Here is a 15,574-nt window from a genome sequence, read left to right as displayed (position 1 = left end):
CTTGTTGAAATTGTGTTTATGTTTATGAATTCCAATGGCTTCCCTGTGTAAACTGACATGGTAATTGGAAGTGTTGTCCAGCCTTTCAGTGTCTTGGAACAAAATACTGTGTCCTGATTGAGTTAGGCTATGTTCAGCCACTGCTGATTTTTCAGGTTGGCCAAGTCTGTAGTGTCTTTTATGTTCTTTTATTCTTGTCTGCATGAACAGCAACTGCCCCCCCGTACTCTTTTATGCCTCCCAAAATTGTGCTCCCATGGGTCAGTGGTTTTCCATGGTGATCATGGGGGGTCACAGTGATGGGGAAGAGAAAGAATCAGGCAAAAGTCACCTTTCCCCTTTCACTAACAGAAATGTATACCATGAGTGGAAAGGAAGGTTAGGATCGAAGACATTCTAGAAAAGATGAGAGATCCTCCAAACAGATACATTAGTGGGGACTGGCACTATGTTTAGGACCAAAACAGCAACTCTGCTTCACACAATGCATAATTAACTCATAGAACTGGTTATCATGTGGTGATGGCTACAACCCCTAACAGCTTTAAAACAGGAGCAGATGAATCCAAGGAGGAAATACCAATGGCCATCAGCCCCCCCCCAAAAAAATGGCACTTCCATTTCAGAATTCTTCCCAGAGGTGGCTGATAGGCTATTGTTACAGACAGAATGCTTGGCTTTGACTTTCTAGAAAGGGCTGAATCTTGTTCTGATCCATCTGCAGGTTATTGTGGAGCTAACCAGACTGGATTAGCACAAAGGCATTGGTAGAGATTCTCACCCCAAACTCCTGCTTAGATGTAAACCTGATAGGACCTATGGGAGGAAATCTGACTCCAGCACAAGGACTCAACTTGTAGGGTAAAGCTGAGAATAATCTCCGGTTTGATGCAGCAGATGCTATTAAGGTTGCTGTGCCAATGTTTGCAAAAAAAGTCTTATGGGAGAGGGGCCATGGGTGGCCCATTGTCCCAGTGCTGAACAGCTGCACAGGACTTCCCAGCAACCAAAGGAACTGGAATGGAGAACTAAGATGCTGCCACTGCATCTAAAGGATTGTGCTGCCCATTCCCTATAAATGCACAAGCTCTAACAAAATACAGCCACTAGGACAGAGTGCAGCGGCATTGCATTTCTCTTACACATGACAGAAGACAGTCATTTAGAAAGATTACAATTTTTGTGGAATTTTCTGCATTTTCTAACCTCGCCCACAATTAAACCAAAAGCAACTCAAGTCTCTCCCTTGCTTTCTATCTCTAACATCACCAGCACTTGTTAATCTTTCCTATCTGTAAAGTGCACATCTATGGACAGGAGCCAATTATGGGCTGCACTCAAGCAGAACTAATCCTATATAAAGTTGGCCATATAGTGCAAGCTAATTAGCACAAACTGTAGCAAATGAAGAGCAGCCGCCTCTCCCCTTCCTTCCAGGAAAGTGTATCTTCTTCTTTTTTCAAGTCTGATTCCTCAGCTGATTACTAAATTCTTGCAATTCATCTAGCAGGTTCTCCATTGCTGTCACTTCTTCAGCTAGATCGCCAGAAACTTCAACATTTGTTACATCAGCAACAAGCTGCTGCACAACAAAAAACAAAGTAGAAGAAAAATGTGTAGCAGGTGCATTATTCTAAGCAAAAGGCAAGACTATCCTCAATAAACATTTGCAACATTTTCCACTGCAAGGTTTTCTATAACCACACTGATCTGCTGTCTTTCTGGTTCCTCCATTCCATGCAATTCCACTCAAGGACAACATGCTAATGCTGCTCTGGGGACAATCAGAGCACTTCATGGCTTGGATCCAATGGAGAGTTTTTCCCAGGTGGAAGAATTTCTGCCAAAAAAAGTGTGACTTTCTCCCCCTCCCACTGCAGCCCTATATGCCTCTCAAGATGCTGATTCCGGGGTCCCCTGTCCCTCAGGACTAGCAATGGGAGCATTTGCAGTGGGAGGGAGGGAGAGGAGGAGAAAGGCCACCTCTGTGGGTAGAAATCCTTCAACCTGTAGAAATGCTCTGGTGGATCCAAGCCCCTGTCTTAATACTTTCCAGTCTGCAAACTAAAGGAAGCTCAAGAAAACCCAGTGTATTCTGAAAGCAACATCAAACATCACTGACTTAAATGAAAGATGGTGATGCAGAGATGGCTCCCTGCAGCATGGCTTTTCTTTAACAATGATTCTCAGAGGTCATCTTAACGTTAACAGTTATAGGCCACTTTCTTATTGACCAAACATGCATCTCTACTGCTATACCTGAACTGTGGAAAAATCAGCCAGAGTTTCTCTTTCCCTTATCTGTGTCATTTCAAAATTACTCCCTCTATTACCTCATCTGCCTGACTATTTGGACAAACATTTATCCTTAGCATTTCAATATCAGGTTCCTGTTGCAGTTCATAGGGAGATCATGCTGAAATTTGCAATAACCAGCTGTATGTTGTGGATTATGGGATATTCCAGATCACTGAAGATTGGACCAAGACATTAGACTCTGAAGGGTTATGAAAGAGAGCTGAAAGAGATCTAGATCCAATCTAGTCTGATCCTGTTCATAAGCCAATGTCACTGGCATGCACCAGGGCATTTAAATTCCAAAGCTGCTGCAGGTCTGAATAGCACAAACTGGACTCTCTCCATTGCTGCCTCTTCCTTTGATGATTTTGCAGAAACCACAGTAATAATGGAAAGGACATAATGCCTGCTATTAAGGCTGCAGCCTGCGTCTCATGGTGCCATTTTAGGTGACAATGAAAAACTGGCTTTATGAGAACACTACCAATGGCAAAGGGACCAAGTTATGCCTATGGATAACATCTCTTTATGTTTCAGAGGCTCTTTCATTTACCTTGGCTTTGGCTGTCAAACTACGCAAGTTGAGTCGAGCTGATGAGAGTATCTGTAATGCTTCCTGGTGATTAGACTTGCTTTTGCTGCATCTTATCGCCACTGCAAGTTGAAGTTTTAAAACAAATGTTCCATGGTTATCACAGTGATAGCACATCCACCATTTGCTTAGCTTGCAGTCAGTTCTTTTCAGATGAAAAATCTCTTCAATTAAAGCTCCTTGATACTTGTAGACATACCAATGTTTACAGTCATGACAATTATGTTATGTATTTTAAACTGAATAACACATTACTGACATCACAAAACATCTGCCTCTTTCTGTAAAAAGTGCCCTCAGTGGGGCTTATAGCTTACCCTGTGTCCTCAGTTTCATCACCTTCACTTCATACCACTGGCTTGTGATGGTGAGAGATGTGGAAATGTAGAACATAGTAACATCACAACACGAAGTTACGTTCTATGACTCTTACAGAGGATAAGGAACTAAATGCATCACAACTGTTTCAGGACTTCAGTTTACTACATCTAATAATGTGATATCACTTATTTTCATGATGACACAGGGAACAGCTGCTAAGCCACACAATGTCCATGAGTTGGTATTATCTCTACAATGATCACCAGTGTCAAAGACCAGCACTGTGTCATGCTAGCTCTCAGATTTTTCAGTTCTCCCTGCAATTAAATTACAATGGCACAACTCTTAAGAGGGAAAAGGTGGTCTCTGTATTCCTATAAACACTCACTGGTAACAAACCCAGCTTTTTACAGAGCAATAAGCCAATACTTCAAGGGCAACTCATCTGAGCACCATTTATTATTTATTTTTATTTTCCCCTTCATTTATACTCTGCCTTTGTCCCCAGTGGGAATCCAAAATGGCCTACATTGTTTTCTTCTCCTCCATTTGTCCTCACTAGAATCTGGTAAAGTAGGTTAGGTTGAGAGTATGTTACTGGCCCAAGGTCTCCCAGCAAGCATCAAGACACAGGAGAAATTCAAATCTGGGTCTCCCAGATCCCTTTCTGATACTCTAACCCAGGGGTCCCTAACCTTTTTCAGCCTGTGCGCATGTTTGAAATTTTGAGAGGGGGGTACTGTGCACCAAACCCCAAATGGCTTCCGTAGGCGGCAGAGCCAAACACAGTACCTCCCTTCTCACTTTGCAAATGAATTATATAGGGGGAATAAAAAGAGACAAAGGAAATCCCAGGGAAGAGGTAGGGAAAAACAGAAGGGGGAATAAAAAGAAAGAAAGCCTGAAGAGAGAATGGAACCACATACTGGCTAAGGAAAGCCTGGGTGCTTACCAGTTGTCCTGTTACTCCAGTGGCTGCAGCTGTTATTGTGGGCTGTGGGAAACCCTGTCATTTGAATGAGGCCAGCCAATTACAAGTCCTGCCTTATAATGGTCCTGCCCACTTTCTGAAAAGCTTGGTGGGCTCCAGAAGAAATACTGGTGGGTGCCACAAAAGGGAACCCTCTCTAGCCACTACACCATGCTGGCTCTCAAACATGAATATACCACCTTGGTACAACATCTTCATATAACTGTTCACTGACCATGAAGAAAAGAATATACAGGAAATTGCTCAGCAGATCCCATGGAAGTTTTCATAACTTAACGGTTGGACCAAACTCAGCAGAGTCCAAAAAGCCCTACTGGGAGAACCTACCAAACAAGGCTGAGATCGGTAGGGAGCTTGGAAAAATAACACTATTTCTCCATAAAACAACTTGTTTCTAATCATGAGAAAAGTCTAATATTTTCTGTTCTCCAAACCCTCAGGGGTGGTGGTTGTGCTGCTTTTATAGTGAACATTTATAGATTGTGTGTTGCTTTTAGATTCTGCCATCTTTTGGCATTGACAACAGGCTTCTCTTCAAAAATGTCACAAGAATAATTTGACTGTACTTCAAATATACTGTGGAAGTTTAGGGCATGTACCCATGCCACAGCCCCTATTTTCAGGAAGGGAGTCTGAAGAACTGAACCAAACAATAAACATTTTTAAAATATATATCCGGAGCAGGAAACCATCCAAAGAAGCAGTGGGGCTTTTGAATGACAAAGGAATAAGAGATTGCTAAAGGAAGATGGGGAGATGGCACAGAAGCTCAATGACTTTTTTTTGCTTCTCTGTTCATGGTGGAAAGTGTGGGGCATGTACTCATGCCACAGACCCTATTTTCAGGAAGGAGTCTGAAGAACTGAACCAAACTGAGGTGACAAGGAATGAAGTTCTAGACCTACTGGGGAAATTAAAAACCGAAAAGTCACCAGGTCCTGATGGCACACACCCAAGAGTTCTTAAGGAACTCAGATGTGAAGTCATTGATCTACTAACCCATATATGTAACCTATCATTAAACTCAGCCACTGTACCCAAAGACTGGAGAGTAACAAATGTTACACTAATTTTTAAAAAGGGATCCAGAGGGGAACCAGGAAATTATAGGTCAGTCAGCCTCCCAGGCAAATTAGCAGAAACTTTAATCAAAGATAGACTGGCTAGGCACATAGAGGGACAAAGCCTGCTGAGGGAAAATCAGCATGGCTTCTGCAAAGGAAAAGTCCTGCCTCACCAACCTTTGGGAGTTCTGTAGAAAGTGAACAAACATGTAGACAACGGTTACCTGGTAGTCATTATATACATGGACTTCCAAAAAGCTTTTGACAAGGTACATCATCAAAGACTCCTGAGTAAGCAGTCATAGGATAAGAGGATGCGTTCTCTTATGGATTAAAAACGGGTTAAATGACAGGAAGCAAAGAGTGGGAATCAATGGACAGTTCTCACAATGGAGAGAAGTAAGCAGTGAGGTCCCTCAAGGATCACTGTTGGGGCCGGTATTAATTTATTCATAAATGATCTGTAACTAGGTGTGAGTAGTGTAGTGGCCAAGTTTGCAGATGACACAAAATTATTCAAGATGGTGAAAACCAAGGCTGACTGTGAAGAGCTCCAAGAGGACCTCCATGAATTGGGTGAGTGGGTGACAATGTGGCAAATGAAGTTCAATGTCGGACGCTGCAGAGTTGGAAAAAGTAGAGGAGGGCAACCAAGATGATTAGGGGGTTGGAGCACCTTCCCTATGGGGAAAGGCTGAAGAGCCTGGGACTTTTCAATTTAGAAAAGAGACGACTAAGGGTGGACATGATAGAGGTTTAAAAGTTATGCATGGGGAGGAGAGTTGACAAAGATAAATTTTTCTCCCTCTCCCAAAATACTAGAACTTGAGGGTGTCCAATGAAACTGATGGGCAGTAGGTTCAGGACGAACAGAAGAAAATACTCCTTTACACAGAGAGTGATTAAAATATGGAATTTGCGGCCAGAGTATGTAATGATGGCCACAGGAATAAACAGCTTTAAAACTGGATTAGATAGATTCATGAAGGCTAAGTCTATCAATGGCTACCACTCATGGTGGCTGAGGGGAACCGCCACATTCAGAGGCCCTAATCCTCTGAATCCCAGAGTCAGGAGGTAACATCAGCTGAAGGCCTTGCTTCTATGCCCTGTTGTTGGCTGTCCAGAGGAACTGGTTGGCCACTGTGTAAGACAGGATGCTGGACTAGATGGACCATTGGTCTGATCCAGCAGGGCTGTTCTTATATTCTTAAGTACAACATCCACCATTAGCATTTGACATTTGTGGATTATATTAGTGGTTGGTGGGCATGATTGTTAATTTATACAAAGAATTCATGCAGATCATACCATGTGCAAGCTCTATAGCACCCTTTGCCACTTCCTTAAAAGTCAGAATATTTTTGTCCCAGTCCCTTGATTGTATTTCACATTTGTGTGCTTTGGTGAGATACTGCAGTGCCTGCAAAACAGAAATACAGAAAATGGTCTCAGCTGGGCTTTATGCTATACAAAAAAGCAAAGTCACTCTCTAAAAAAAATGATACTGAATCTCCAATAGGTTAGTTCCTTGGAGTCAAGATGGTTTCCTCTCCTACAACTATATTCTACAGCTGCAGCACAGATGTTTTTTTGCTGTTATTGCTTCTCAAGTGTGACAGACCTATAAGTAACATGTGTTTAAAAGACAATTCTTTACCTTTTAAAAAATCTGTCTAGACAGATGGATGTGACCCACATTTTCCTAGGTCACAATGATTAAATGCATATGAAAGCAGGAATACACTAGTATTTTAATATTTTGAGCCATTCCACATTTAAAGAATGTAAACCTCAATAAATTGCTCAAATGTATATAAGGACTAAATGCCAGTTTTATTCTCTCTTGGTTCCTTAACATGGAAAGAAAAACAGAAATAGAGAAAATAAAAAGGCAATTGCCCAAAAACGAAGCAGAAGCAAATGAACCAAAGCAACAGGGGGGGGAAACACAACCACACATTTTGTTTTTAAAAAATGGATTTAAGCACATGAGTCACAAAAACACTGATATCACAGAGATTTTTAAAATAAATTTTCCAAAGAAAACCCATGGAATCACAATGCCAAACTTTGGTTGGTTCATAAGAAACAGGTGGTCCAAAGACGTGCATGCTTGTTTCTGATTAGGAACTAAAAAGGAACTGTAGAACCTGCATATCCTCAACTGTGCTAGGTTTCTTGACTCAGGACTTTATGCTTCTACACATCCAGCATAGAACTACCCATCCTAGTAATTGAGATCTGCTGTGAATGTCACCTTTGAAAGTTGTCTTTTTAATGCTACAAATTCTTTCTCAGGAAACTGAGGTTCTAGAATCCCTTTTCCAAGGAGACTTCTTTGCTTTGGGATTTTAGGAAGTTGACTTATTTGGTATATTTTCATGCCATCTTTCCGTTTGGAAATGTTACCATTACAACATGGCAATAAAAACATTTAGACTGAAAGACTAAAAAAATGCAGTAAGAGAAGTTCAGATAAAAAGCTCTTCTAGAATCTTTTTTAAAAAAATCTTTAACGGGTCCTGTAAGGCTTGCAGTGAAGGGGCCATTTACAGACTGGCTTTCAAGCAAGGGAAACCTTTACCTTTACCTAAGGAGTTCCAGAGAACAAGACAGTTTCAGAGGGTAGCCCTGTTGGTCTGCTGTAGAAGAGCTAGATTCAAGTTCAGTAGCACCTCAGAGACCAACAAGGTTTCCAAGATATAAATTTTTGGCAGTCAAAGCTCCCTTTGTCAGTTATCACAGAACAGGAGTAACTCCTGAGAAAGTCTTTGTGTGGGTCTCCACCAGACATATTTATGACACTGCAGGTTCCTATAACAGATCTCCTTCGGCTAATCTGTCAACTGTTTAGTATGTTGTTTAGTAAATATTAGTTTTAATATTTGTATAATCTCTCTGCCGTTTCAAGTATCAGCTGGTTGGTATTTTTTTATGTCGTACACTGCTCTGAGTGCTTTCTGACATAAAACCTGTTCATAAATATCAGAAACAGAATAAAGTCCACAGCTATGTCACCCATCTGACTGCTTATTACTTAGGGGAACTGAAAAAGATCATCCGGGTTTTATAACACAAATTGTTGGGGGTACGGTGAGGTATACATGTTTTCACGCGTCTCCACACAGAGCCATAGCCAACTGAGGCTTTCAGGTTCTCCTAGAGGTTCAGGGTGTATATCACCTCTATTTCTATGGACTGTTGCTCTGACCCTAGAGGACGTGCTGTCAGTAAACAGTAGACATGCTGTCTATTTTTGACATTAAATATTAAAACCCAGAAGAAAAGTATAACAACCATGTGTTGAATATACACATTTAAAAATTGGGCCAAGACCATAAAGGTTAATATCACCTCTATTTCTATGGACTGTTGCTATGACCCTAGAGGACGTGCTGTCAGTAAACTGGAGAGTTTAAGTAATGCTGCTCGCAATGAGGTTACAGGGATCTGAGAAACATGTAATCAGAAAGTGAAGTTAACACAACACAAAACAATATACTGAGAATAATTCATATTCCAGCATTTTATACTCTGTTTTTGACATTAAATATTAAAACCCAGAAGAAAAGTAGAATATACACATTTAAAAACTGGGCCAAGACCATAAAGGTTAATAGGTTTTTAGGTGATTCCTGAGATAAAGAGAAATGCAAAGGAAAAATTGGGTTGACACTTTGAAAAGTTAGTTCCTGCCTCTTTTTCTCCCTCTCCCAAAATACTAGAACTCGAGGGCATCTAATGAAGCAGATGGGCAGTGGGTTCAGGATGGACAAAAGGAAATACTACACAGAAAGTGATTAAAATGTGGAATTTGCTGCCAGAGGACGTAGTGATGGCCACAGGAATAAGCAGCTTTAAAAGGGGATTAGATAGATTCCTGAAGAATAAGTCTATCATTGGCTACTAGCCATGACGGCTCAGGGGATCCACATTCTGAGGCACTAAGCCTCTGAATCCCAACATCAGGGGAAGGTCTTGGCCTCTATTCCCTGTTGTTGGCCGTCCAGGGGAACTGATTAGCCACTGTGTGAGACAGGTTGCTGGACTTAATGGACTATTGGTCTCATTCAGCAGGGCTATTCTTATGTTCTTATGATGGAGCTTTTTATCTGGGGGAGCAGTAGGCTGATTGACATAAATAAATTTAGAAAATAGCAGTGAAATGCTGGCAAGAAGGGGCAGGTGGTATCTTAAAATGGATTACAGTGGTTTTGACACCAGTGAAGGAAAACAACTAAAGAAAAAGAGTGGTTAAAAATGTATTTGGGGTCACGATTAGGAGAAAAATGGCCATTTGCCACTTCCCCAAGAACCTTCCTTCAGAATGGCTCTATTCACCATGAAGCAGCATTTTGGTTTGGAAGATGGAAGAAGCAAAACACTGCCAGCTGTGACACTGAATTTTCCTCTGCAGCAAGACAAAATCAGCTAGGGAAAATGAAAGCCAAAGTAGACATGTTGTGGTAGCTACGCACATCTGCACCATTCACGCGTAAAGTGGCTTTTCTTAGCTTTACACAAGAAGGAGCATGTGGATGAGGGGATCTAAACTTCCTCCTTGTGTTGCCTAGAAAATGCTCCTTCACATCAGCAGGTGCAAGTGGAGGAGTGGGGAATCAAACCCGGTTCTCCCAGATTAGAGTCCGCACACTTAACCACTACACCAAACATGTTGTGGTAGCTACGCACATCTGTACCATTCACGCGTAAAGTGGCTTTTCTTATCTTTACACAAGAAGGAGCATGTGGATGAGGGGATCTAGACTTCCTCCTCGTGTTGCCTAGAAAATGCTCCTTTTCTTGAAGCTCTTTTTCTCACCTCTTCTTGCTCACAAGACTCCACAGCTTAGAGGGAACATTGGTCTGGAGCAAAGGGGCACAGCAAAGCAAGGTGTGTGCGTGTGGGAGGGGGGAGAGGCTTTGTAGCCCTTTCTTGTACACATGCTCCTTTCCATGGAAATCATAGCATCCCTCCCCACACCTGTCATATGTGAATGGAGCAGATCTGTGAATAAATTCATATGGCTGTTGACAGGTCTAGTTCAGCCTCAAGGTGAATACCAGAAAGAGCTTCATGACAAGATGACGGATTTAGGCTGCATGATATGCTGCTCCTCTGAAAAAAAAGATGAACTGTAAACTGCACAAAAGCAGCATTTTAAAAAATACCCAGAGATTTCTAGAAGCACTCTGAAGGGAGTAAGATGTTACAAAAAGTTGGCTTGAGATAACTGAACAAGCTCTTTCCATTACCACATACACAGCATTCTGTAAGCGCCGAACATAACTTTTTATATTGAGAGTTTGATACCTGTTTCACACGCTGTGACTTTTATGAAAAATTGCCACAAGATAGCTTGCTTTGCTTTAATAGCTGAAGTGGGCATCAGATAACCTTGGGCTGCAGAGCAAAGATGAAATGCTTCCTTGCTGCCTTTCTAGCTGTCTTCAGCAAAATGAAAGCGAGTACTGCAAAATACCTACTGTGTGTTGTCCTTACAGAAATGGAACCTAGGATAAATCTTTGACTTCCAGCCACATTCCAATACTGCTTACAATATAAAGTGTTCTGAAACACAGTTATGAGTTAAGGCTCTTTTGTGCCTTAATAAGGGGGCAGACCAAAAGGGGCATCGGCTAGTTTTTAGAGGATGGTTAGAGCCTTTGGGTTGTTTGCAAAGAACACTGGACTATGCGTACTTTGGTCAAATGTAGCAAAGCACTTCTTTTGTTAAGCAATAATGAATGTCTTATGCTATTCTCTAGAGATGCTTTCGCCAGGTCCTTAGCTTTCAGAATTCAGTTTGTCTCCAGGGTTCCATCCACAAGGGAAGGCATTTAGCATGCATATTACACCCATTCTGTAAACACTCCATGGACTGTCCATCAGTTACTCAATTAAATTCACAGTACTGACTATCGCATACAAAAGCTTTCTTAGCCTCATACCCTTATATATGCAGGACCACCTCTCCCCTTGTTGTTAGAGCATACCTTATGCTCCAACAACTTTGCTCATCTGGTCAGGGCCTTCTGCAGGTACCACCTTGCAAATAGGCAGGATCAATGACAGCCTGTATACATGTGCCTGCTGTAGCTGCCTGTATGTTGTCGAATGGCTGCCTGAAGAAGCCGGGAAGGCTCCCACGCTTCTGTCATTCCACAAACTACGGAAAACAGAATTGTTCGGGTGAGGCATTTTTTATAAAGGTAATGGGGCTATATGAATGGGACTGCGGACAATGCATAGCCCCACTGGTGGACCTCCTGATGGCACCTGGTATTTCTGGCCACTGTGTGATACAGAGTGTTGGACTGGATGGGCCTTTGGCCTCATCCAACATTGGCGTCTCTTATGTTCTTATGTATTATCTGTTTGCTGTATATATTATGTTACCCTCACTGTGTCATTTTCTACTTAGGTAATACCATTTTCTGCATTGTTTAACATCTCATGTCTAGTACTTATGCTTTGTTTCCACTTCTGAAGTCCTAGTCTTACTACGTTACTTATTAGATGCTTCATCCTACTGATTTAATTGACTCACAAGGTACAATCCACCTTGAGTCTCTGTGAAAAAGGTGGGCTATAAACAACACCCAGGTGAATCAAGGGGAGGGCACAGTATGGTCAGAAGTCAGACACGTATTCTTATTAGAGGAAGTTGTGATAAGGTAGTAGAGAGAGAAAGGTTTTATTGTATTTAGCCATAGGCCATTACAAACCACGAGCAGAGAAGCACACAATAAAACATTAATAATGTTATTTACTAGGAGGAAGCAAGATACAAATCTAGTAAATAAAAATATGACTCTTTTTGTCTAATATGGTTACTGTGACAATTGCAGCCTAATCTTATGCAGGTTTTTTGCAGGACCAAGTCCCACTAAATTCATCATGGCTTATTCCAGGTAAATCTGCATACAACTGCAGCCTATGTGCCACAATGAAAGAAGACCGAAAATTCCAATAGTACTATTTAATGTAACTGAATATCTACAATTTATCATTACTCCTTAATAGGACACTTAGTTTCTGAGTGCTTTCGCTCTCTCTAATGTAGGAGTTTGTTCTACTTCTTCATGATAATATGGATGTTTACAACAGTGTCTCAGCCAAGTAAATAAAACTTAATTTTATTTGACAATGCTGATTGTTCCTAATATCTACAATTTATCATTACTCCTTAATAGGACACTTAGTTTCTGAGTGCTTTCGCTCTCTCTAATGTAGGAGTTTGTTCTACTTCTTCATGATAAAATGGATGTCCACAACAGTGTCTCAGCCGAGTAAATAAAACTTAATTTTCTTTGACAATGCTGATTGTTCCTATTTCCCCCCCCCCTCGCCCTTATTTCTTAAACTGGCAGAAACTAAAGCATGCCTTGGGTATCTTAGGGTGCTAGCTTGCAGCTCTATTTTCCAATAATAAGCATATTTTTAATTGCTGTTTTCACTAAAGAGTGAAGGCATTTGTTGTTTTAAATTTGATAAATATATAAAATAGTAGATCTGTGTGTTGGATCAAAAAGATGCCCCTTCTGTGAATGAAAGTCGCCCTCTCCTTGGGCAAAGGGGGGGTGGGACGAGCGATTTTTGCAACTGTTCCATTTAAGCTGTAGCACTCTGTGCTGCAGAGTTTACTGCTCTCAAGAGTCCCCTGAACAGGCAGCTTTTCTGCTGGCACAAGGGGTGTGCAAGTAGCAGGAAGGATCTATTTTGCCCGCAGAGCTCTGCTCACAGGCTTGGATCCACCAGAGATTTCTGCAGAAGGAAGAAACTTTCACCTGTGGGAAGAGGGTCTTTCCCCACCTCCCCTTCCCAATGCAGCCCCACATGCCCTTAAATGCTATTCTTCGGGGAAAGGGGACTCTCAGGAACAGCTCTGGGAAAGAATCAGCAGAAATCAACTCTACCATCTTTTCGTGGAAACCCCTCAGCTTGGTTCAAGCCACATTTTTTCAATCCAACCCCAAATATTTCAAGTTCATAAACAACTAGAGCAAGTTCATATCATTAAGTACTGAATATTTTCAACAACAGTTCCGATTTCCCCCACCCCCGGAAAACAATACCCATAATTTCCCCACGATTTCAATGTTCCCAGAATTTTTAAATCTCAAATGTATTCTTCCTGGAAGATGAAGTGTGGCTTTTGAGGCACAGATGGATATCTGGCTTCAGTAAGAGGTAAGAGAGTTTGTCTGAGATGAGTTAACATTTGACCAATACTTGGTCTTTTATGGCACACACACCTGGGCAATATAATTAATAAAAAAATCTTTGATCTCAACAATCTATATAGCTGCAGTAGAAAAGCTAAGAAATGCAACATAACATGACTACCTACCAACCATTGCACTTTAATGCTTCCAAAATGCAAAAAAGAAAAGAAAAATAAAGCACAAAATTAAGTGTTAACATCTCATACAAAGGACCCTCACACTATACTATCAAACCCACAACACATACCCACAATAAAAAACATACACATCTTCAACATTACCTAAAAGAGGAAGGATATTATAGAACACGGAGTATGTTGGTGCTTCGACAGAGGTTGTCAACTAGGCACCCATTAGTATGTGGGGTCCCTCAAGGGGCAATCCTCTCCCTGATGTATTTAACATCTATATGTGCCCCCTTGCCCAACTGGTGTGGAGTTTCAGGCTGGGATGTCAACAGTATGCTAATGACACCCAGCTATAACTGTTGATGAACGGCTGGACGTATACTGCCCCAGCAAACCCAGCTGAGGGTTTGAAGTCTGTGGTGGGATGGGTTGAAGCAGAGCTGGCTGAGGCTGAATCCTGCAAAGACGGAAGTTCTGTGGCTGGGAAGGGGATACTCAGGGTTGGGGTGCTGTCTCCCGGCTCTTGATGGTGCGTCCTTGACACCAGCATCAACTGTCAAGAGTCTGGGTGTGATCCTGCATGCCTCCTTATCAATGGAGGCCCAGGTCACAAATGTTGCTACACTGGCTTTTTACCAGCTTCGCCAGGTCCAGCAACTGGCCCCTTATCTGTCTTGCCTTGACCTAGCCAGAGTAATCCATGCAATGGTCACCTCTAGATTGGACTACTGTAACTCGCTCTATGTAGGGCTACCCTTGAAACTGACAGGAAACTCCCACTGATCCAGAATGTGGCAGCGTGGGTTCTTTCCCCCTCTTTTTTTTTTGGCCCCCCGTAGGGTATTTTTTTTATTTGCATTTTCTAAAAACGACAACGAAATTTGGGAAGGGGTCTACAAACTAGTATGTGAGAAAGTAAAGAAAACCCACTAAAAACCCAAGAGATGGTGATCATACATAATGCTTATAAAGTTTGCTTCTTGCTTAAAATTTGCTTAAAGTTCATTGGATGGGGTCAGCTGTGTTCTTCATACAAAAGCTACAATTAATTACACCTGCACATCTACCTGAATAAAAAGAAATTCAAGAAATGGTTACTAATCAGTTATACAGAATTCCAGAAACATCAACAACTCATTTTCTATCCTTTTTCTTTCTCAACTGGTAGCTTGTTTTGGGGGCTGCCACCCCCAATCCAAATCTGAGTTCTCATCAGAAGATTCCATTGCTCCCTCTTCATCACTCTCTTTGGTGCTTTCATCTTTCTTTTTATCTTCTTTGCTGGCTGGTTGGTTTTGTTGCTGCAAATAATCCAAAGCCTTTTCTTTCTTGTCCTTAAATTTGAAGATTATGCCTTCCGGGACATTCCATCAGTAGGGGACTTCGTTTTTCTGTAAAAATAATGCCAAGTCTCTGTATTGCTTTCTTTTCTTTCTTATTTCAAACGGAATGTTTTTTAAGATTTTAATTTCTTTGTCCTTAATTTTCAAAGTCGTTCCACTTGTAGCTTTGAGAATTTGGTCTCTCACTTGTCTTCTGGAGAATCTTACCATCACTTCCCCGGGCAGATCATTTTTTCTTGTAAATTCAGAATACGGCCTATAGATCACATCTATTTCGCTTTGAAGTATATCCGCTTTTATGTCTGCCACCGGGGCGATAGCTTGACTCATCAGCTGCTTTAAATCTTCTCCTTTCTCCTGAGGGACTCCTTGAAATCTAAGGACATAGCTTGCTCTTTCCATTTGCAGCTGTAATAATTGAGACTCGTCAGTTGTTCTCTTTTCCTCCATCACCTGTAGTTGTTTTTTAAGCTGCTTTGTGTTGGCATCCACTTCTTTAATCTGTTGCTCCGTTCTATCCGTTTTTTTTACAGTCTCATTGAGTTGGGTTTGTTGCAAATCAAGCTTTTGATGTTAGGCTGTAACCTGTTCCAGCAGAGGGCGCA

The 15,574-nt window shown here is 41.5% G+C and overlaps 1 protein-coding gene across 1 annotated transcript in view; it reads right to left on the bottom strand.

Annotated features, from left to right (window-relative positions):
* Window positions 1-1,418: 1,418 nt before the first annotated feature.
* Window positions 1,419-15,574, bottom strand: part of TTC27 (tetratricopeptide repeat domain 27) — a 138,176-nt gene continuing 124,020 nt past the window's right edge. The window contains exons 18-20 of the mRNA XM_015428173.1: window positions 6,578-6,689; window positions 2,852-2,952; window positions 1,419-1,582 (exon numbers count right to left, since the gene is read on the bottom strand). Coding sequence (XP_015283659.1) covers window positions 1,460-1,582; window positions 2,852-2,952; window positions 6,578-6,689 — 336 coding nt within the window. The 3' untranslated portion in view covers window positions 1,419-1,459. The remainder of the gene's footprint in view (window positions 1,583-2,851; window positions 2,953-6,577; window positions 6,690-15,574) is intronic.

This window comes from Gekko japonicus, unplaced genomic scaffold, assembly GCF_001447785.1.
Source record: "Gekko japonicus isolate JY-2015 unplaced genomic scaffold, Gekko_japonicus_V1.1 scaffold1694, whole genome shotgun sequence".
NCBI classification, from domain to species: Eukaryota; Metazoa; Chordata; class Lepidosauria; order Squamata; family Gekkonidae; genus Gekko; species Gekko japonicus.
The sequence above is the reverse complement of the archived record's forward strand: the minus strand, read 5'-3'. Positions and strand labels throughout refer to the sequence as shown.